A 21,335-nucleotide genomic window follows, 5' to 3' on the forward strand; every position below is an offset into this window, starting at 1 on the left:
CATCTCTTTGCAGTGGACCAGTCTTTTCAGCTGTGAGTCTATAGGGATGTCGTGAGGATTCTACCACTGGATAGAGCAGGAAACCCAGACACTGCAGGGAACCTCACAGTGGGTATCCTCCTGGGCTGGCCTTCAGGGTGCATGCTGGGGCTGCCAGTCCAGGTGTTAGAACATGAAGATGCCTTATCCAATTGGTGAAGAGCAGCTGTCCAAGGCTCCATGTGCTTCTCCCAGCCCAGTCTCTCCTCTAAGGGTCCCTCTCCCACCTCCACCCTGCAGCGCACCTAAAACCACGTGTGCTTTGTTTATTTAAAAATAAATTTTTTTTGAGACAGGGTCTCTCTACATAGCTCTGACTGTTCTAAAACTCACTCTGTAGGTCAGGCTGGCCTCGAACTCACAGAGATCCCTCCTGCCTCTGACTCACAAGTCCTGGGATTAAAGGCGTGCACCCCAATGCTTGGTTTATTTAAAATAGTTATATATTTTTATATTATGTCTACGAGTGTTTGCCTGCATGTAAGGGGACCATGTGCATGCCTGGTGCCTGAAGAGGGCGTCGGATCCCTGGAACTGGAGTTATAGACAGCTGTAAGTACCGTATAGATACTGGAATCCAAACCGAGGTCCTCTGCAAGAGCAAGGGATGCTCCTAACTGCTGAGCCATCTCTGTTTTTAATGCCCTGCAGACCCCTTTGTTATCAGTCTGTTAATCCTCTCTCTGGGCCCTCTGAGGTTTTTCACTAACATAGAGTCTGTTACAAGCCTATAAATGTTTATGTTTTTTTTAAATGATGTGTGTGAGTGTGTGTGTGCATGTGTGTTGTAATGCTTATAAGATAGTATGAAGATACCTTTTTAAATTTTGTTTTAACTTTTCGTAGCACTGGGCTTGGAACCCAGGTCCTCACACATACAAGGCAAGACCTCAGCCATTGCCTTCGAGCCTCATCCTCAGATCAATATTTGTGGTTTCTTTTTCCGTTTCAATAGACAGCATTCCATTATGGTGACCAGGCTGGCTTTGAACTCCTGTGCTCGGTTCACGGGATCGTCCCCCTGAGTGTTGGGGTGAGCCTGCAGCTGCACACTTGGCATGGTTTCTCGTGGCAAAGTCTTAGGAATTGTAAAGGCTTGTGATTTGTTGTTGACATTGCTAAATTTCAGGTAAAGATTAAAATGATGTTGTAATTTTGTGTCTGCGTACGTGTGTGAATGTGGTGTGTGTGTGTGTGTGTGTGTGTGTGTGTGTGTGTGTGTGTGTGTGATTGCATATGTGTGGGTGGGTATGCCTGTGCATAAGCTAGAGAGCCCTGCTCTATCTCTCTTCCCTGATTCCTTTGAGACTGAACTTGGAACAGGGCTGGTGGTGCGTAAGCCCCAGTGATCTTCTGGTCTGTGCCTGTCGACCCCCAGTGCTAGACAGACCGGCACGTGCGGCTTTTTGTGGGGGTGCTGGATCTGAACTAAGGGCTTCATCCTTGTGCAGCAAACACTCTTACCCACTGGTTCATCTTTTCAGTCTTTCTAGTATTTTTTTCCTCCAAGTTTATGGGCCTTTGAATTATTTTCTTTTCTTCCTTCCTTCCTTCCTTCCTTCCTTCCTTCCTTCCTTCCTTCCTTCCTTCCTTCCTTCCTTCCTTTTTCTTTCTTTCTTTCTTTCTTTCTTTCTTTCTTTCTTTCTTTCTTTCTTTCTTTCTTTCTTTCTTTCTTTCTTTCTTTCTTTCTTTCTTTCTTTGTTTTTTCAAGACAGGGTTTCTCTGTGTAGCCCTGGCTGTCCTTGAACTTGCTCTGTAGACTAGGCTGGACTCGAACTGAGAGATTCATCTGCCTCTCCCTTCCGAGTCCTGGGATTAAAGGCATGTGCTACCACTGCCCGTCGAATTATTTTCTTTTAAGTTTCAATTAATCATTTTATTTGAGTCAGGACCTGTAGCCTGCGTTGGGCTTGAACTGGCTATGTAGCTGAAGCTTGATGCTCTGCTCCTGATCCCCCTGCCCCCATGCTCCAACAGCCCGGATTACATGTGTGCACCACTATGTCCCGGTAGTTTGAGAATTTTTGTGGAATCTCTGAGCAAAAGGGCGATTCCCCACACACTAGGGGATTTGCAGATGCCTCAGCTGACTATTCCTGCCTTAAACCAGAGGGTGGCCGGCAGGGGGCGGCATAGGAGCAAGAGTGTGGGCTTTGTTTTCAGGATGGAGTTGGGCCCAGTTTTAAAATTTGAGGGGTAGTCTGGTGACAAAGGACCCGAACAGCTACACTCAAAGTCCCGTCTTCACACACAGATCTCACACAGGTGTGCTGAATGGGCCCACGGGGACAGATCTGATTGAAGGTGCCTTGCAGATACCGTGTCTTACGTATCCTAGATTAAGGTGTATGCGGGGGGATAGGGAGGCTTGACTGCACCCCCAGGTTCCAAGTGTCAAGAGCAAAGGAAGTAGGTCCCAGAACAATTCTGGGAAACATTTGTCCTGTGCTTGAGGGCCCCAGTGTCAAGATACAGGCCAGAGCTGGGCAGAGCTGGGCACCACGTCACCACCACCTACCTCTGGACTTGGCAGACAGCTGCATCCCTCTTCCACAGGGGCAAGCAGTTCGTTCCGTTGGGTGTGCCTGGCCATGCCTCTCCCATGTCCTACCCTACCCCAGTTCCTTCCTAGAGACTTAGGAGGGAGGAGAGCTCTCATGTGGGGTTCTTTGTAGAACTCTTGGGGTGTTGACTGGCTTCCAGGCCTGACCCACCTGTGGCTGCTCTGAGTGCTGACACTCACCCGTGTTTGGCTCCTGGGTCTAGCAGTTCCTTCTGGAGGAGGAGCTATAGAGTTGCCCCTCCCTCACTGGCCATCTGCGGGGTGAGCTGAAATGGGACTGCATGAGCTCCGAGTTCACCCTCTACTGCCAACAGGGCATGCAGCACCAGTCTGTGCTCCATCCTGTCACCGGTGGAACCAGCGACAAGATGCCTCAAACAGACTTGGCATCTCCCAGATGGGTGACAGGAAGACACAGTCTAGACAGGGCAGTGACCCTTTCTTTTCTTTAAGAAAAATTATATGTAGGTGTGTATGCCAGTGAGTACAGTGCCCTCAGAGGCCAGGGGCATCAGATCCCCTGGTCCTGGAGTTATGGAGGTCATAGGGCACCTGATATGGGTGCCTGGAACCAAACTCAGGTCCTCTGGAAGAGCAGCAAGTGTTTTTGTTTTTCAAGATAGGGTTTCTCTGTGTAACAGACTCCTGGTTGTCCTGGAACTTGCTTTGTAGACCAGGCTGGCCTCGAACTCACAGAGATCCTCCTGCCTCTGCCTCCCGAGTGCTGGGATTAAAGGCATGCACCACCACCGCCCGGCTGAGCAGCTCTTAACCACAGAGTCATCTCTCTAGCTCCAACAGTGATTCTCTCTTGTGAGGTTAGGGGAGGGCAGGGCAGCAGACAGGTGTCAGTTAGAGGAGGCTTTGAGAGGTCTCCTCCTTCTTCTGGTTGGGCAATTCCGGACTCGCACTGTTAAGTTCCTGTGGGAAGAGGCCTTGCCTGATTGCTTACTCTGCTTGGTCTAGACCTTCTAGGAACAGAGAGATGGCTCAGCAGTTAAGAGTGCTTGTTATTCTGCTAGAAAACCCAAGTTTGGTTTCCAGCATCCAATTCAGGAGACTCACAACTGCCTGTAACTCCTGCTCCAGGGCATCTGATGCCTTCTTTTGGACCAGCACATGATGCACAGACATGCACAGTGCACATTTATCAACACACACACACACACACACACACACACACACACACACACACACACAACATAAATTTAAACACTATTTCCAAAGTCCTTCTAGCTGTCTAGTGGCCTGGTCTTTCTGCTTGGAGAGTGAAGATCCAGAAATGAAGGCTCAGTGTCTGCGGCATCCGGCACTTATTTTATTCTTCTAGGACAGGGGACAATGGTAGACTACTGTGGGATCTGCTCACCCTCGTGTGAGCTTGAGGACAACCTTTGGAGGTACTTGTTGCCCTCAGGCCCGGAGAAGGCTGAAGATCCCACTTGGAGGGCCATGGTGGACATCTGAGTCACAGCCCCAGTGTGTGTGTGTGTGTGTGTGTGTGTGTGTGTGTGTGTGTGTGTGTGTGTGGTTACACACACCATACACCTATCCTGTAGCAGGCTGCAATCTCTGGTTACCCAGACTGCTTGAGACCGTTGACAGCGACTAGGAGGCTGGACCTGAACCATGTGACCTTCTCTTTGAGAAAGAATGAGACTACGGCAACCTGGAGGGGACCCTTCGTGTGACTGAGACTTCGGGAGGAGGACAAGTTCAAGTTTCTGAGGACAAGGGTGTTTCCAAGCACTTTGTGTTGGATTTGGGCTCAGTTTGGTAGATACTGCCTTTCTGTGGGTCACTCTGGAGGTGGCCAGCCAGAGTATATACTGAGGATGGATTGGTAAATAAAGCCTGACTATGAAGTAGCAGTCTCCCTAAGGGGTTCACAGGCCACATGGGAGGAGCCCTTGTGGGTGCAGGGGTGAAGATGGGAGAATAAATACAGACTTCCGGGAGAGAACATTACTGGATTGGGCCAGGCCTACAAAGCACAGGGGAATTAGATGAGGCTTGGGGGGGGGGTGTCTGTGACCTGTCACACTGGCCCTGAGCTTGGCTAACCAAAGCTTTTAGCTCTCAGCTGCCCTAGAAATCAAGGCAGTCTCTGCGATGTTCTGTGACTACCTCTGCGTGTAAGGCACGTGAGCAGGTAGGTGTGTTCCCTGCCCGCTTGAGAGCTGAAGTTCGAGTGAGCTGGAGCTAGGGGGCGCACTGTTGCTTCTTTGCGGACACCTGCCCTGCGGGGTCCCTGCGTGAGGAGCGGGTCCATCAGGCAGCATCCTGGGTGGGTCCCCCGGCTCTCGGTTAACAAGCTGGCTGAGTGGCATAGGAGACAGGTAGCGTTTTCCTTCCGTGACCTTTAAGGTGAGCCCGATATGGGCAGCTAGCTGGGACTTCAGTCCAGGAAAAGGCGGGAGCTGATGTTGGACACAGCTCAAGCCAGCGCCATTGGCTTGGAGCCGGGACTGAGGTACACAGCGGGGCCGGCAGCAGCTGAGGAGGGCGTGGGTTCCAGTTCCACAAAGGCCGAGTAGAGGGTGCCGAGGTGCAGGTCTCCCAGGGCCCCGGGGCCCCCGCTGCCTGGAGGCGCCAGTTCACCTGCCCCATTGCCTGCTTCCGACAGACAGGGCCCTGGGGGGAAGCAATGGGCTGCTGGTGGGGGTGGCAACATGGAGGATGACGACGTGGGGGACGAGGTCGCCAGTGCCAGGGGGTCCAGGGTCAAGCTGTCATCCTTCAGCTGCTCCCACAGATTTCCTAGTGGGGGAGGAGCGTGGGGGAGAAGAAACGTCATCATTGGAGGGCAGCTGAACAGCCTGACTCCCACCCGAGCTTCTCAGGAGCCTCAGAGAGCAGGACTGGAGTGAGGCTGATTGGGGAGGCTCCTGGCACCTGCTCTGGGACCCCAAGAAATCACTGATTTTTTTTCTGAACCTCAAAGTCCAGCTCCGAGGTAGCATAGAGTGAAAGCCAGGTTCAGACCAGTGGTTCTCAACCTTTAACACAGTTCCTCCTGTTGTGGAGACCCCCTCCCCTAACCACAAAATCTGATTGCTATTTCCTAACTGTAACTTTGCTGCTGTCATGAATCGTAATGTAAATATCTGAAATGCAAGCTATCTGATATGATACGTCTCCCATTGGGGTTGTGACCCACAGGTTGAGAACCACTGCTGTAGATGTAGGTGACCTCTGTGCCTCTTTTGGGGGCTAGGGGCACTGGAGAAGATTAAGGATTTCCTCCTCTGACAGGTTGCTGCAAAGGCCGTACTTAGGGGCAGTTTGGGGGCCCCCCAGAAACTCTTCACTCAAGCTTCTGCCTAGGTGTCCAAAGAAGGTGGATTTGTAGCCTAAGATCTTCCCACTGTGCCCTGGACCTGATGAGGTCCACAGGCCTCGTTCCCTAGGCCTCCCCTTTCACAGGACCCAATGTACAGGATAGAACCAGAAAGGACACTTGACTCTGAGGAAAAAACAGTGCTACCATGGATTCCCCTCCGGGTCATGAGACCTGCCTTGTGGGGGCCCGTGACTGGAATCCTCCTGGAACATCATCAGCACTGCAGGGTGGAGAGATCTGACAACTGTGTGCTCTTGGCCACCTGGGTTCCAATCCTAACCCCTTCTTTCTGGTGAGTGACCTTGAGTGGTTTGCATGATCTCTGTGTGTCATACCACTTGCTATTCCACAGGTCCAGACCGGGAGAACACATGTAACATCTGCAAGATGCCTGATACTCAGTAGGAGTAAGTAAAGGAAGGGTTCTGTTTTGGTTTTGTGGTGCTGGGGTATCGAGTCTAACCAAGGCCTGGTGCATGCTAGGCGAATGCTCTATCCCCCAGCCACATCTCCAGCCTTCTAATAGGTATTCATAGTGTCCCACGTGTCCCTGGCCTCCTCTGCAGCTGTCTTGTCTCTGCATCTACAAAGGCCTGGGATGAAGAGCTATGTGAAGCTGTTTCCAGTAGCCTAAGGCGTAGATCAGCAGCCTCTTCCAAACCTCCTGTGGTCAGTGGCAGGGTCTCGGGGCACACAGCAGTTTAGCTGGAAAGGGGTGGGACTTGGTTGGCTTCAGGATGGAGCTGACAAGATGGCAGGGAATAGATAGACGCCCTCTCTGGGCTTGTAGCCTCAAATCTCGATAGGACCTGCCTAGCTCTCAGGTCTTTTCTTTCTTTGGTTTTTCTGAGACAGGGTTTCTCTGTGTACTGTCCTGGCACTCACTCTGTAGATCTGGCTGGCCTCAAACTCAAAGATCCACCAGTCTCTGCCTCCTGAGTGCTAGGATTAAAGGCGTGTGCCACTACCACCCGGCTAGCTGTGAGGTCCTACGTTCTGTAGAGGGTCTCCTGCAGTGGAGGGCGAATGCTGAGAGAACATCATTGTGTTTGGGACGCTCAGGCACCCAGTCTGTCACAACCACATTTGCTATGGGACTTCTAGCTTTTCCCAGCTTTGTCAGAGATGAGAAATTTGATGATGAGGTCATCTGGAACATGTTCAGGGTACTAAGAGGAGGAAGATGGGGGCAAGAACAGTTTACCCTATTTCTGGATGGCAAGGAATGAATGAGTAGCTTCAACACTTAGTCCTCGTCATCTACCTCAGGTGACCAGAAACTCAGGAGCCAGCAGGTGGCACTCTGGAGACATGGAGAGGCCAGGACACATGGCCAAGAACGCCTCTCTGGTCCTGTCCCACCCTTCCTTCCCCTGCTCCCAGCTCACCCTGGAAGTCAAAGTCGGTGAGAGAGGGGTTGATGGCGTCCAGGTCAGTACCAAGGTCTCCATCTGGCAGCAGAGAATCGTGCACGGTCCTGGCTGGGGAAGGCTCAGCCAGAAGCTTGGCACTGTGGCTGGGTGGTGTGTGGGCAGGTAGAGGTGAGTCCTGGGGGGTGACCGGCTGGGCCTGCAGCTCTAGATGCCCATCTGGCTGTGGGAACAATGGCTGCGGGTGTCCAGAAGGGGCCAGGCTGGGCGAAAGATGTGGGTAGGTCTGCCCGTAGCAGGAGGGTGCATGACCGCCTAGTAGGTCCTGCAGAGGGTTCTTGCCAGGCATGGGGCCTGGAGCTGGGTGCATTGGGTGCAGAGGTTGAGAGAGACCAGCTGAGGGTGCCAGAGGCCGGATGGAGCCTGGGCCTGCCATCCCAGGGGGTGGACAGCCCAGCAGCGGAGAGCCCAGTTTCTCCCTTTTGTCTCCAATGAGGCTGTCCAGCTCTTCTGGAAAGGTCCAAAAGGAAACATCATGAGGTCTCCCTCCTTCACAGCCTCCCAGCCTGGGACCCTCCCACAGGCTCCTTCGCTCCTCCCCTTTCTTACACAGGAGTCCCTTGGCTTTTCTGGGGGTGGGGAGGGGTGCCCTGCCGGCCTCACCTGGCTTGGCCATGCTTTTGCGCACAGCGATGGGGTCCTTCCTCTTCCATTTCTGCAGCTCTTCCTGCATCTTGTCGATCTTGGAAGGATTGAGGGCCCACAGACAGCCCTTTCGAGAGGAGCTTCCGGATTTATTCTCCACCTTCTCGAAGCACTTGTTGAGAGACAGGTTATGGCGAACGGAATTCTTCCAGCCATCAGGCGCCGTCTGCCAGAGCAGAGCAGAGCAGAAAGAATTCAGGTTGGGCTCCGGCAGCAAGAAGAGGTTCCAGGTCTGGGTTCTAGAACATTCCTTCATCAACTCAGGACACAGAATTTCTACACACTCTATGGTTTGATGTCCTCAGCACCAAAAACATGCTTAGAACCCTCTAATTGTGGGGAAGGACTGGAAACGACTACAAGTTTGTTTTGTTTGTTTGTTTTTTCAAGACAGGGTTTCTCTGTGTAACTTTGGCTGTCCTGGAACTCACTCTGTAGACCAGGCTGGCTTTGAATTCACAGAGATCCGCCTGGCTCTGCCTTCCGAGTGCTGGGATTAAAGGTGTGCGCCACCACCTCCACCACCACCACCGCCACCCGGCTATAAGTTTGTTTTTAATCTAAAACCTGCCTTCATCCTTCCTACTTCTTAGCCCAGACCCTTCAGAGGACTATGATCCTTTATGTATTTTTTTACTTATTTTATGTGTGCACGTGGCTGCCTGTGTGTATGTCTACACACCACATGCATACAGGAGCTGGTGGAGGTCAAGCGAGGACACCAAATCCCCTGAAACTGCAGTTACAGATGGTTGTGAGCCGCCATGTGGGTCCTGGGAACAGATCCTAAGTCCTCTGCGAGAACAGCCAGTGCTCCTAACCACTGAGCCATCTCTCCAATGCTCTTTACCACCCGCCCCCCTTTTCGAGATGGGATCTCGATCTGTAGGCCAGGCTGGCCTCGAGCTCGCAAGTTTCCTGCCTCAGAGCCTCTTGAGTGCTGAAGTCACAGGCATCAGCCGCTAGGACCAACTTGTGATTCCTCTTTAAGGAACAACTGGTAAATGCCACCTAGGCCTCTGGTCTATGTCCCCATTGAAGCAGGAAGTGTGCTCACTGGGCCTTCTGACCTGTGTACCCCCTTTGTAGAAAGCAGAAGATCACGATTTTTAAAGTCTTTGGGGCCAGTCTTAAAGGTGTGCATGTGGTGGGGGAAGCAGAATGCCCCTCCTCTGGGTCGGCCTCATCCCTCCAGGGCAAGCTTGGCAGAAAACGGTCGGTGAGTAGTGGGAGTTAGCACACCTGTTGCCTACATGTTTGATTGCAGATGTGTTGTTGGTGAAGACGGGGTAGTGGTATGTAGGCAAGTATGCACTGCAGTCCTTAGATGGATGTCTTTCGGTGTGAGCGCAGGTCTCTGAACTCCCGAGTGAGGCTGGCTGTGTGTGAGAAAGTGTCTCCGAGTGCGTGTGTATCTATGATTGAGTGTGTGGGTGTGAGTTCGCATGAGTGTGCCCTGGAGGTGTGCCCTGGTGGGGAGGCCAACCCTCAGGCAGGGGGTGCTCGTGCCAACAGAATAAACACCCATTAGGAGGCCTGGTCATGCCACCGGTGCAGTAATTGTGCCCAGGGAGGGTTGTAAAAACCATTAAGCTGACTCAGTTGGGTGAGAGGCTGTGGGGGTGGCGGGGGGAGCATGGGCCTCCCACCTCCCACCTCTGGCTCAGTTGAAGGTTCTGTGGCCATCCTGAGTCTAGCGGGGGCAGGCTGTGGGCAGACCCAGGACTCCGGCTGATGGACTCCCTCCAGCACTCGAGCTCTGGCTCCTCCCCCTTTCAGCCCCTGTGCTTCTGGTTAATGAGGGATGGCCACGCCCTCCTCCCTAGCTCACTTGCCCCAGGGTGCAGCCAAGCTGAATCACGCCCAGCAGAACCGGGCCCTGATGCCAGCGTCACTGTGAGTTGCTGGCAGCAGCAGCTGGAGCCGTTCTTGGGGACAGCTAGCCTGTCATGGGTCTGGTTCTGATGTCCCCCAAGGTTCATCAAGGGTTACCAGGGAGGTTCTTGAAGCTGCTGGACCTCCTTTGACTCCCACAGCTGTCTCTACTAAGAGTCAAAGCTCTGTCGCCCCATGGGCAGACTTAATGGGCACTGGGAACCTTTATGGTCCTATAAACCTGTGACTTTGGGATGCCAGGGCAGCCCCCACCCCAGCCACTTCCTGTTTGGAAGCGGGATGGCCAGCACTAACAATTATGCACAGTGGTCGGACACTTCCTCGGTCCCACATCCCTGACTCATAGGACTCTGGGACACCCACAACAGCTGCCTTGGGTATGAGTACTGTCCACCTGAGAGTCCACCCTGTCCTTCGAGTACTGTCCACTTCAGAGTCCACTCTACTCACCCCGAACAATGACCTTCTAATGAGTGAGAGGTGGAGTCTTTGAACTCTTTTTTTTTTAGTGAGGATCAGAAGGAGCCTGTCGGCTTGGAAGGAATCTATGTATGAACTGGTCCGAACAGATGTGTTCCAGAGGGGGAAACTGAGGCCCAGAGAGGAAAGAAGCTGGCCTTGGATCACACAAGGAAACAATAACCGGTCCTGGACTCCAGCTCTGTTCCTCTGCTAAGGGCCCTACCCAGGTCATCCCATGGGGCCTGCCTTACAATGGAGCCGGGCCCCATCCTCACACACTCTCTCTGAAGTCAAATGTAAACTCAGGCATGAGGGAGTGATGCAACCAGCTAAGAAAAACAACCAAACCAAAAAAAGCTGTTAGACCTCTTCATTCCTCAGCCCCATAAAACAGGGATTACACGGCTCCCAGGAAAAATAATTAAGCCAGGAAGACGAGATACAGGGAGGGGCTGGGGGCAAGGCCAGGAGTGGGCAGGGAAGAAGGCCCAGAGGAGCAGGGAGGGGCCTCACTTCCCTTTCCCTGGCCAGTAAGTGTCTATTCCTCCCGGGAGGTTCTGGGGTTCGGGAGCAGTCCATACAGACGACGGTATTTTTCTCTCTCTCAGAACCTCAAGTCAGTGGACTTTTCCACTCCAGCCAAAGCCACGCTGAAGGATGTTTTCGCCCACTCCCGGCCTGGTGGGAGCATGAGCAGATGCCAGGCTGTGTGCACACCAGCCAGCAGCTGTCCCCAGGCAGGACAGTGCCACAGAAGTAGAGGCAGGAACCTCCTACCGCCTATGGCGCTGACTCGGCATGGCCTGGGCCTCAGCGCCTGTCTGGCCTGGGTAGTGGATGAGACAGCATCCACCCTGGGGACTGTACTCCCCAACAGAAACACCTGCCTTAGGAGAAGAAGATGTCTGTGCAAGGGGTGCCTGGGGAACATGTGTCAAGGCTAAGGGGGGGGGGGCTGTGTGTCAAGCCAAATAGCTTGACTCAACCACTGGTCCATTTGCTGTGTGATCTTGGAAGGATGGCCCACCTTCTCTGGGAAGTTTGCTCACTTGGAGAGAAGGGTACCTGTCGGGTCCCCAGGAGACTGGACTTTAGCAGGCCCCCCTAAGGGACCATCTTTGCCAAGTCAACCCAAAGACAGACATGACCCCTGCCCCCCAGTGTTAGATCAAGGGTCAGGGGTGAGTTGATTCTACCCCACCCTGGGTAGGAATCTTGTCCAGGAACATTTGAAAATCCACTGGGTGGGACCTCCCCCTCACATTGCCATAACTGTTACATATGGAGTAATCCCATGCCTCCGTTTCCCCAGGGTCCCTCTCAGCCCTCTTCCTGTCTCAGGGGCGCTGGGAAGGACTTGCTGAGAGTTGCCTAAAAGTCTGTTCTGTGGGGAATAGAAGCTAATGCAGCACGCGGGTTGAACCAGCTGGATTCTCAGGACACCCCGAGACTGTGAGCCCCACTTTCAGGCACAAGTGAAGCTCAGCATGCCGCCCATAGAGGCAGATGCTAATCTCACTCTGGAAGGTGACTCGTTCCAGTGCTCCTGTTGCCTTAGCAACCAGCTCCAACTTGGAATTCCTCCAGCCCACAGCACCCTGGCCCAGGCTGGAGACACTCCCATCACCTGTCTTCCTCTCTCAGTCTGGGGAAAGGTAGCTGATCCCCGAAACCTCTCGGAACTGACATCACACACACACACACACACACACACACACACACACACACACACACGCTGCTATGTAACCTGGAGCAAGCACTTGAGCTCTCTGGTCACAGAGTCCTCCCCGGCTTTGCTATGGAGGACGGAGCTTGGGGCCTGGTACATGCGAGGTGATGCTCTCTCTCTCTCTCTCAGCCATGTACAGCCCTGTTACCACCTCCCCACCGCCCCGAAGCTTTGCCCTTCACCCTGGACACAGGAGAAGCAGGTTGGGACCGGGCCCCTCCTGCTTTCATGCTGGGGGATGGCTTTTAGACTCACCTTGAAATACGGGAAGTGCTCTGTCATGAAATTGTAGATTTCGCTGACCGGAAGGCTTCCGGTCTTGCTGTTCTTCAGGGCCATGAAGATGAGGATGCTGTAACAGAGATCTCCTGAGAGTCAGGCCCTCTGACCAGGTCCCCACCGCCCTCAGCTCTCCCTCAGCCAGCGGGCTCTATGAGGCTGAGACTGAACTACAGAAGCCTTTTGTGGAATCTGGAAAGCCAGATTGCTCTCTGACACAGCCATTAGATGTGCGAGCCTGTCAGGAACTTTCTAAGCCTTGGTTTCCTTAGTTTTGAAATGGAAAAAAAAGATAAAGTGCAGTAGCCAGCTTCCTAAGAGCTTCGGTAATGGAGGTTTCCCGTGCATCCTTACACATCCTTACACATCCTGACCCAGACTGCTCAGTCCTCGGCTCACCATGCGTACCGTGGCCAGCAGGGAGGGAGCAGGGCTTCCTGCTGTGGGCCAAGCCCGGCCTCCCCATTCTCTCACGTAAAACTTCCAGTATCCTGAATTGTCTCCCCCTTTCTCTTCCAGACGACTAAGCAGTTTCACAGTTAGAAGCAGAGCCGTTTGTGTATTGGTTTTTAAATGTTGGAAGAGGGGGGCAGGCAATGAGCACCCTTAATCCCCCACCTAAACTCTAGTACTAGGTGCTGGGCCCCAAGATAGGCCCTCACAGGCCCACCTACCCAAATCACCAGCATCCTCTGAGTCTAACCGTTTGAGACTCCACGGGGTCAGACGAAAGGTCAAAGGTTATGTATCTACTACCTGCCCACCTGCAGGGATCACTTCTCCAGCATCCTTGGAGGTTACTAGGTATGATTTCTGTCCCCTTCAATGACCCTTACATCTGGAGGATCCCGTGCCTTAGTTTCCCCTCAGTGCTCCTAGTTCTGACGCAGATGTGCTAGGACATGTACCTGTAGGAGTAGATGGGCTTGGGGAAGAGTGGCTGGTGCCCGTCGGCGCTGGCCTGAGGTGTGATCCGCTGATAGGGATAGTGAGCCGAGCCCAGGTAAGGCACAGGGTAGCTGCCTCCACCGGGGGAGTACTGTAGAGATCAAAGGGCACAGAGTAGTTACTACGGTACCAAGCCTTCCCAAGTGGGGCACCATTCCTCCATTTACACATATCCAGAGAGGGAACAGACTCTCCTCCTGTTGGTCATGGACTCTACTCCATATCCAATGGCATGGCTGAGGAGGAACGGACTGCGGGAAGGACGTTTTGGACTTGGGTGGAGATCCACACTCTAGAACTCAGAATCTCAGCTGGCCTCAGAGCTCTCTTTCTCCAACTCTTTCCCCTCAGCCCTTGAGGTACCTGTGGTTGCCATGGCGATGGGATGGGAATCGGGGGCCCACAGTCCTACACTTTTCAGGCAGGCGCTCCGGGCCTCCTGTGTCTCTTTCGGAACACAGAGCCGGAAGTGGGATGTCCAGCCTGGGTGTGTTCTAGGCATGGCCACCTTTACGAGTTTCAGTGGCTCTTTGAAAGAGCCGGTCATGATGGTGGGCAGGTGGGGGTAGGAGGTGGTTTTACGGCGAAGGGAGTGGCTGCGGAGCCAGGATGGTGTTTTATGGGGGCTGGGGGTTGGAGACTCTGACTCCCCCAGCTGCTCCAGGCTGAAGTGTTCTTTCCAGGTCACCGAAAGAAACTTAGTGCCTGAGTCACCCTCTCTCCGGGCTCCATAAAGCCCTGGGTGCGGCCATCTTGTTTAAGGATGTTGAAGACTGCAGAGGTCTTCAAAGCAGGACTGGGCATGGCAAGGCCACTTAGGGTCTGCGGGTCACCTTCATCCTGTGGTGGCTTGGTCCCTGATGTGGCAGATTTGCCTCGGGGACATCCTTTACCCTGAGTCAGGTCAGGAGCCTCAGAAAAGCTGAGGCTTCTGCCGTTGGGTCCTTTCTGTAAGGGAGGACGTCCCTTCATGCCGTGTGTCTCTGTGTGCCTCTCTGCCACTTTCTGTACCCGCAGCAGGCAGCCTGACCCCCCACCTTCTCAGCCTGCCTCCTGCCTTGGCTAGGATCAGGGCCAATGCCAGAGCCGGAGTAGAACCTGCTCCACAGGCAAGGCCTGTCTGAGTGCCAGGCTGCAGGTGGATGGAGCTGGGCGCTGGGCAGCCACTTGCTCTGTCTTGCCCAGTGACTCCAAGGGAGCTGCCTGGCTGCTCTAGGGCTCTTCTCTGTCTCTTTTCAAAAACCCTCCATCCCTTGCCAGTGTGGGGCAATTATTTAGCATCTCCTCCGTTCCGGAGAGGCTAGACGGGGCAGCGGGGTGGGGAAGGGCGAGCGAGGGTGGCGAAGACGACAGGGAGGACCCCACCCCTACACGTGTGACCACCTACTCTAGGCAAAGGGAAATTTAAGGACAAGGTCACACAGCAAGGTGTGACCTGGATGGGAGCCCTTTGTCCCAGCCTGTGTGTCACACCACACCCCTCCCCCTTGCCTCTCTGCTCTTGTCTGTCTGGGACGGTTCTCCCTCTCTGTGGTTCACATCATGACTGCCTCCGTCTCGGCTACACTTTCTGTTTGAGACGCTCCGGCCTCCACCAGGGAGGGGTTCAGAGAGTCCTGAGTGCACCTAGAAAAAGGCAATTGTTTCTCTGTCCTCTAGCCATTGTTCCTCCCCTGGGGGAGCGCTGTCCGAGGTTCAGGACCCTGAGGTCCTCACCTCTCCACCCACATACACACCCACTTGGACATACACATCGCACACAGCAACACCCGCACAACCTGCTGAGAGCTCCGGGATGTATGCCCACCTGCCCTACACCTACCTGGTGGAAGGCAGGCTGAGAACAGTACATATGCTGCTGCAAAGGAGGCTGGTAGCAGTACATGCCAGGGCCGCTGTCCAGAGCTGGGGCCTTGACCTTAACTTCTGATCTCTGCTGGAAGAGAAAGATCTTTTTCCCCCTCCTTTCTCCTGTCTTGAACCTTACCCTAAAGGAATCCCTCTCTGACTCTCTGAAAGCTGACTCTTGGGGAAGGATCCGCGAACAGAGATGGGTAAGGGGTTTTCCTGAGGGAAATCGGCAAGCCAGTGGCGGGGTTAGGCTGGAATGGACAGTGCTCCCCACATCCCGCCTCACTGCAGGTGACAGGCGTAAGCTAGGCGGCCAGAGAAATGATGGAGGCTGGTCAGTGGTCACATAGACTTGGGTGGGACCAGAGATCTCTGAGAGGCCCACGTGGAGTCCTCAGGGCCTTGCACAGAGCCAAGCCCCGAGTAGAGACAGCAAGGTACACAGGTAGGTCCCGGTAGATAGACAAGCCAGGATCAGACTGCTCTAACCAGGATTCCCAGGGGCCTTTGGGAATTTGGCCCCAAAGGGGCGAAAGCTAGCTGTGACCACTTTCTGGGTGTGCCCCAGGGCTTCTGATGCAGAGATTGCCGTAATCACAGGATCTTGGGCCTGGAAGGGCCACAAGCATCGTCTCCAACCCCTTCATTTGACAGATGGCGGGGCTGATCCCAGAGAGGGAAAACTATGTGGCATCAGTCATCCAGAGAGTGGACCAGGCAGTGGTGGGCCCCTGGGTGCAACTTATCTTCACAGTGCCAGGTGGATGTCTGTTTTACAGGCTGGGGATATCCTGGCAAGGCATGAGGCTTCAACCAGAGAGCCCAGGTCCTGATTCACAAGATGGGGTGGGGACTCTCTAGAGCTTTGGGAAGATTGAATGGAGCCCTGGAGAGAAAGCACACGGCCCAGTGACCGGGGGCTGCATTGAGTGGGGGGACAATCGCTACTCTGTTGGGTGTCTTGCTGTGGCTGCTACCACATTCTAAAGGCTTGAGAAAAAGCTGTCACGGCTCCGGAAACAGTAAGATCCTGTCTTGGCCACACCTGATGGGTGTTCATCTGTTTTCCCTATCTTCCTTCCTGTTGGGAGTGGCTAAGGACTAGAATGGGCCCATTTGGAAGCAGGAGGTGAAGAAGGTTAGTGGACCCCCGGAGGAGGCAGAGCCCAGGCTGGCCCCACTCAGTTATGGCCTTGGGATCAGAGATGGGGAGCAGGAAGCAAGCCCCCCTTTTTCTTCCCAAAGCCGTACTCCCATGAGACCGGCACCCTTAACATTACTTTTCCCACGAGGCTCAGAGAGATTAAGCGACTTGCCGGAGGTCACAGGGCTGGCGGATCTGGCTGTGGAAGTGCATGCCAACCCTTTAAGATGTTTCCAAAGCACTTATATGAGTACATAGAGGCCTGCTCTGGCCAAAGAATAAGTCCAGGAGCCCACCTGTAATTCCAGCACCAGTGACACTGAGGCAGGAGACTCTCTAGTTCATGGCCAGCCTTAGGCAACGTAGCTATTTTCTGTCTCACACACAAAAATTAAAAAAAAAAAAAAAAAAACAGGGTCTGGAAGGGTCCTGGAGAGACTAGTGATGCTCCTGAGTCCACACTGGTTTGGTGGGTTTGTGTTCTGACGCTCTGGCAAGAACCTTTTCTCTCTGGAATGTGTTTTTTTTTCCTCCTCACATTTGCATAGGGGAGTGTTGGTCTGGCTGAGCATTCTTAACACTTAAACAAACAGAGAAGTCACCCTTTGGAATCTTGACTCAGCACCTCTGGGATGCTGCCAGCTTCCATCCCCCGATGTGTTTCCTCCACCTGGCCCGCTCCATGCCGTCCAGTCTGGCATCCCCCCCAACCCCTGGGGGCCAGCATAGAGCCAGGTGTCCCCTACCCTCCGTACTTGCTGCTTCAGTGGGGTCCCAATTTTGAGACAGAGTCTCCATAAATAGGCATAGGCTGGCCTCCAATCTCAGGCAATCTTCCTGCCTCAGCCTTCTGAGTACTAGGATTACAGGCGTGTGCAGCCATGTCTGGCTTTGAGGATTCTTTCTAGATGGCCAAGAGGGAGCAAGCGGGAAGCACTTGGCCACTGGTACTCACCAAAACTTGACTGTGTTCCTGGCTGGGGTAAGGGAGTCCGTTGCACCAAGCCTCTGCTGGGAAGCCAGGCAGGAAGGCCTCGGTATCCCCCACATCCACAGGAATCTCTTCGAATGCTTCCAGCGCCCCCGGAGTCTTAAAGGAGTGTCCATCAAGGGTCATGGCCGTCTGGGCCTCCGGGAAGATGTCCTCATGGAAGTGCCTCTTGTAGGGGTGGAAAGGCATGTGGTTGCTCTTGAGGAAGCGCCCTGGGCTGCCTGCTGGGCCCTCCTCAAAGCCAAAGCCAGGATACTTGTCTGAGGGAGAGGGGCAGAAGGAGCCTGGGCCGGGTCCAGCTGTGCAGTGGCCCTGGATTTGCTCTGGGCCTGGAGATGCAATGCTTGGGCTGTGGGGGGGCAGTGAGGGTGCTCTCTCTGGGGCGCCATCAGGCACAAATGACGAGCAGCTGAAGTTGGCATGCTTCTAGGTAGACAGAGTGGAGAGAACCTGTAAATGGAGGTGGGACCAGGAGACCTGCCAGGACCCTACTCTGTGCTGAGATAATAGAGTCTGGGACTGAGCCCTCGGGAATCTCAAATTGATGGGAAAGACATAAGCTGCTCTTGGGATCCCAACCTGATACAAGCATACTTCTCCTAAATGTGGGGTACCCCAAGGCTGAGGGGGCTCCCTACCTTGCCCTGGGAAACACCAAACCGAGGGATGAGCAGAGACCCATGTGGGCTCGGAGCCCTTCTGGGTCTAGAGTCATCGGTTTGTTGGTGTAAGGGACAAAGTAGACCCTGGAGGTCCTTGTGCGGGGCAGTGACTGTCTTCTCTCTGGACAAGCTACCAGGCTTGTCCTAATGCTAGGCCTAGGCACCAGGTACTTACGCTCTGTGGGGCAGGGGAGCCTGGGAGGCCCGGAGCCTGCATGAGGTCCCCTTGGGGTTCGCCCTCCAGTCGAGTGGAGCCTGGCAGTGTGACGTCAGTCTGCGGAGGGAGTAGCGACACCATCACCCGGTCCTGGCCTCGAAGAAAGCCGGCTACGATGAGAACGAGGACCAACGTCTGGGGTGGCCGACCCCAGGCTCACCACCTCCACTCCCACTCCTTCCCAAGGCTGAGACCCTGTTTGCAGCTAGCCGTGTGATTAGGGAGGTAGAGAGAGAAGGAAAGAGAGTGACAGAAAGAAAAGAGAGAGAGAGAAAGGAAGGAAGGAAGGAAGGAAGGAAGGAAGGAAGGAAGGAAGGAAAAAAGAAAGGAAGAGAAAGGAAGGAAGGAAGGAAGGAAGGAAGGAAGGAAGAGGGAGAGAGAGAAAGGAAGGAAGGAAGGAAGGAAAAAAGAAAGGAAGAGAGAGGAAGGAAGGAAGGAAGAGGGAGAGAGAGGAAGGAAGGAAGGAAGGAAAAAAGGAAGAGAAAGGAAGGAAGGAAGAGGAAGAGAGAGAGAAAGGAAGGAAGGAAGGAAAAAAGAAAGGAAGAGAGAGGAAGGAAGGAAGGAAGAGGGAGAGAGAGGAAGGAAGGAAAAAAGAAAGGAAGAGAGAGAGAAAGGAAGGAAGGAAGAGGGAGAGAGAGAGAAAGGAAGGAAAAAAGAAAGGAAGAGAGAGAGAAAGGAAGGAAGGAAGAGGGAGAGAGAGAGGAAGGAAGGAAGGAAGGAAAAAAGAAAGGAAGAGAGAGAAAGGAAGGAAGAAAGAGGGAGAGAGAGAGGAAGGAAGAAAGAGGGAGAGAGAGAGGAAGGAAGGGAGGAAGGAAGGAAGGAAGAAAGGTAGATAGATAGATAGATAGATAGATAGATAGATAGATAGATAGATAGATAGATAGATAGATGATAGCCATGATAGTACATTGATACATGCTGGTAGGCAAATGCTGAAGAGGATGAGGCAGAAAGATCATGAGAGAGAGAGAGAGAGAGCGAGAGAGCAGATACTCAGAGTAGGGGGTGCTGTCTATTCTCAAGCTTTGTTGGCGCAAATGAGTCAGCAAGCCCCTGGTCCCCAGGAGCCCTGCCTGCTAGGTCTCCTAGTCTATGATAGGTGGTCTTACCAGTGGCTGGGTAGGTTCTGAGAGAAGGGGGACCTAGGGGGTGTCATGCCTAGGCTTCACGTGACAGTAATTCTGGTGATACAGAGGCTGGCCCTGTGGGGTGACCTAGGGGCCTTGTTGCTAGGGCCCATGGGATATCTGGCGAGTGTTTTCACCTCCATCCTTCAAGCTGTTTCAGCTGTGACTTTTCCAGGCTTTGTCCTTTCTTTTTCTTTTCCTTATCCCCTCTCTTCTCCTCTCCCCTCCTGTTCTGCGTGGGACTGAACCCAGTGCTCCCAGCTCCCCCGTCACTGCCCTCTTTCTGAAAAGCTGAGGCTTGGACTAGATCTGAGGGCTGACCCCTTCTGAACCGTTCGGGAACCCTGACCCCAGAACTGTCAAGAGGCTTGGAGGCTTTGGGGCACCGTGCCAGGGGAGGCCTTTCATCTGAGGCTGTGTCAGCAAAACTCTCTGCCCTTCCACAGCAGCATCTACAAGCAAGGTGAGTGACAGAGCCTCACACAGGGCGCTGAGAGTGGAATGAAATCATGCGTAGAAAGCATGGAGCGCAGTGTGAGCAGAGCCCAGGGCTTGACCCACGTCAGTTCTTGTTATTAATCGTGTTATCGCTGGGACTCATCCTTTATCAGCCTGAGTCTTTGCCTTCCTCCATCTCTGCAAAGAGCAACAACCTTTGAACTCACTCCCCTGAGTTCATCTCTGACAGCAGCCATTGTTTACTGAGGGAAGGTTCTGTGCAGCACTTTGGATGGTTTTCCATACACTGAAGATGACCTTAGGCTCCTCCTTTCTCCACCTCCCCAGTGCTGGGATTACAGACATGCACCTTCATGTCTAGCTTTGTGTTCAAACCTAGGGCTTCCCGCATGATGGGCAATTACTTTACTGAGATGTCTATAGTCCCTGTTTCAAGACAGGGTTTCTCTGTGCAGCCCTGGCTGTCATGGAACTCACTCTGTAGACCAGGCTGGCCTTGAATTCACAGAGATCCACCTGCCTCTGCCTCCCGAGTGCTGGGATTAAAGGCATGTGCCATCACCGCCTGGTACCCCTGCTGTTTATCAATACAGGGTCTCACCATTAGTTTATGCTGGCCCCTAACTCACTACGTAGGCCAGGCTAACCCTGACTATTGGCAATCCTCTGACTTCACCCACACAACGGTTGGCATTTGAATCATGAGCCATCATGCCCAAGCTCATTGCTTTACGGGGACAAGACTGTAAGGATGGCACATTCTTAATCTGGTCTTCCAGTTGAGGGAACTGAGGCCCAGAGGGATTTTGTGACTTCCCCAATCTCACAGAATCAGAACTTGAACTACGCTTTGGCTAGCTTCTCTCCCCACTTCTATATTTGATGGGAGTCAATGTTGGGTGGGGTGTTCTGAGAGCCAAGCAGCAAGAACAGCCAGAGTTTTGCACTTATTCTGTCGACCCAAGACCCCGCAAGCCACGGAGGAGTAGCTGTGCAGTTCTGGGAAATGTGTGAGGGAGGGCTTGGCCCAGTCAATGGTTGACAGGTCTTTGATGAATTAGCCATCTCCAGAGAGGCTAATGGTGACAAAGAGGGAAGACACATGTCCAGAGTCCCACATAGGTTTAGACTGGGAGGGGGGTGGTAGCTGGAACGTAGATGGCTTTGAGGGTGGAGAGGTTCTCTCCCCCCCCTCAGAGTCCTCACCACCCCTTCTCGATATCCCTGCGCAGGCTCACTCTCAGCGATGCTAAATGTGGCGTGACCGGGAAGCGTGGAGCTGGCTGTAACTGGACACGTCAAGGGAGCAGGCAGGGGTGAGGACACCCCATCTCCAGCTTGGCATGACTGCCTGCCCTGGTCCGTGCTCCCTGGACAGCTCGGGCGGGCCTGCCATGCCTCACCCCGGCTCAGAGCTGCCTTCCCCGGAGGACTGGGGGTCCTGTGAACTCGGCGCCTTCCAGATACAGTCCCAGCCCCCTCCAGGTGTGAGAACAGGGGTTTCTCCCTGCAGATCTTAAACTCTGCAGTCTGGGGAGGGGAGAGCACTG

General features: G+C 53.7%; 1 protein-coding gene and 1 long non-coding RNA gene across 2 annotated transcripts; one reads left to right on the forward strand and one right to left on the reverse strand.

Moving 5' to 3' along the window:
• Positions 1-3,896: 3,896 nt before the first annotated feature.
• Positions 3,897-18,315, reverse strand: Foxn1 (forkhead box N1). Its single transcript, XM_006977473.3, has 8 exons — positions 18,158-18,315; positions 17,285-17,746; positions 15,157-15,270; positions 13,295-13,425; positions 12,363-12,459; positions 7,979-8,186; positions 7,334-7,825; positions 3,897-5,362 (listed from the first exon to the last, which is right to left on the reverse strand). Exons 1-8 carry the CDS (start codon positions 18,278-18,280, stop codon positions 5,040-5,042), a joined length of 1,950 nt encoding a protein of 649 aa, XP_006977535.1. The 5' UTR covers positions 18,281-18,315; the 3' UTR covers positions 3,897-5,039.
• On the forward strand, positions 4,501-8,161 carry LOC121831372 (uncharacterized). The gene is made up of 4 exons (XR_006074749.2): positions 4,501-4,754; positions 6,298-6,352; positions 7,215-7,376; positions 8,037-8,161. It is a non-coding gene; the product is annotated as an uncharacterized LOC121831372 (long non-coding RNA).
• Positions 18,316-21,335: the final 3,020 nt, after the last annotated feature.

This window comes from Peromyscus maniculatus, chromosome 8, assembly GCF_049852395.1.
Source record: "Peromyscus maniculatus bairdii isolate BWxNUB_F1_BW_parent chromosome 8, HU_Pman_BW_mat_3.1, whole genome shotgun sequence".
In the NCBI taxonomy this organism is placed as follows: Eukaryota; Metazoa; Chordata; class Mammalia; order Rodentia; family Cricetidae; genus Peromyscus; species Peromyscus maniculatus.

Coding starts and splice junctions, on each gene's coding strand:
- Foxn1 (XM_006977473.3), bottom strand. CDS start 18,280: ATGGTGTCGCTACTCCCTCCGCAGACTGACGTCACACTGCCAGGCTCC. Junction 17,747..18,157: donor GCTCCCCTGCCCCACAGAGC/GTAAGTACCTGG, acceptor CTGTCTACCTAG/AAGCATGCCAACTTCAGCTG. Junction 7,826..7,978: donor CAAAAGCATGGCCAAGCCAG/GTGAGGCCGGCA, acceptor GGACCTTTCCAG/AAGAGCTGGACAGCCTCATT.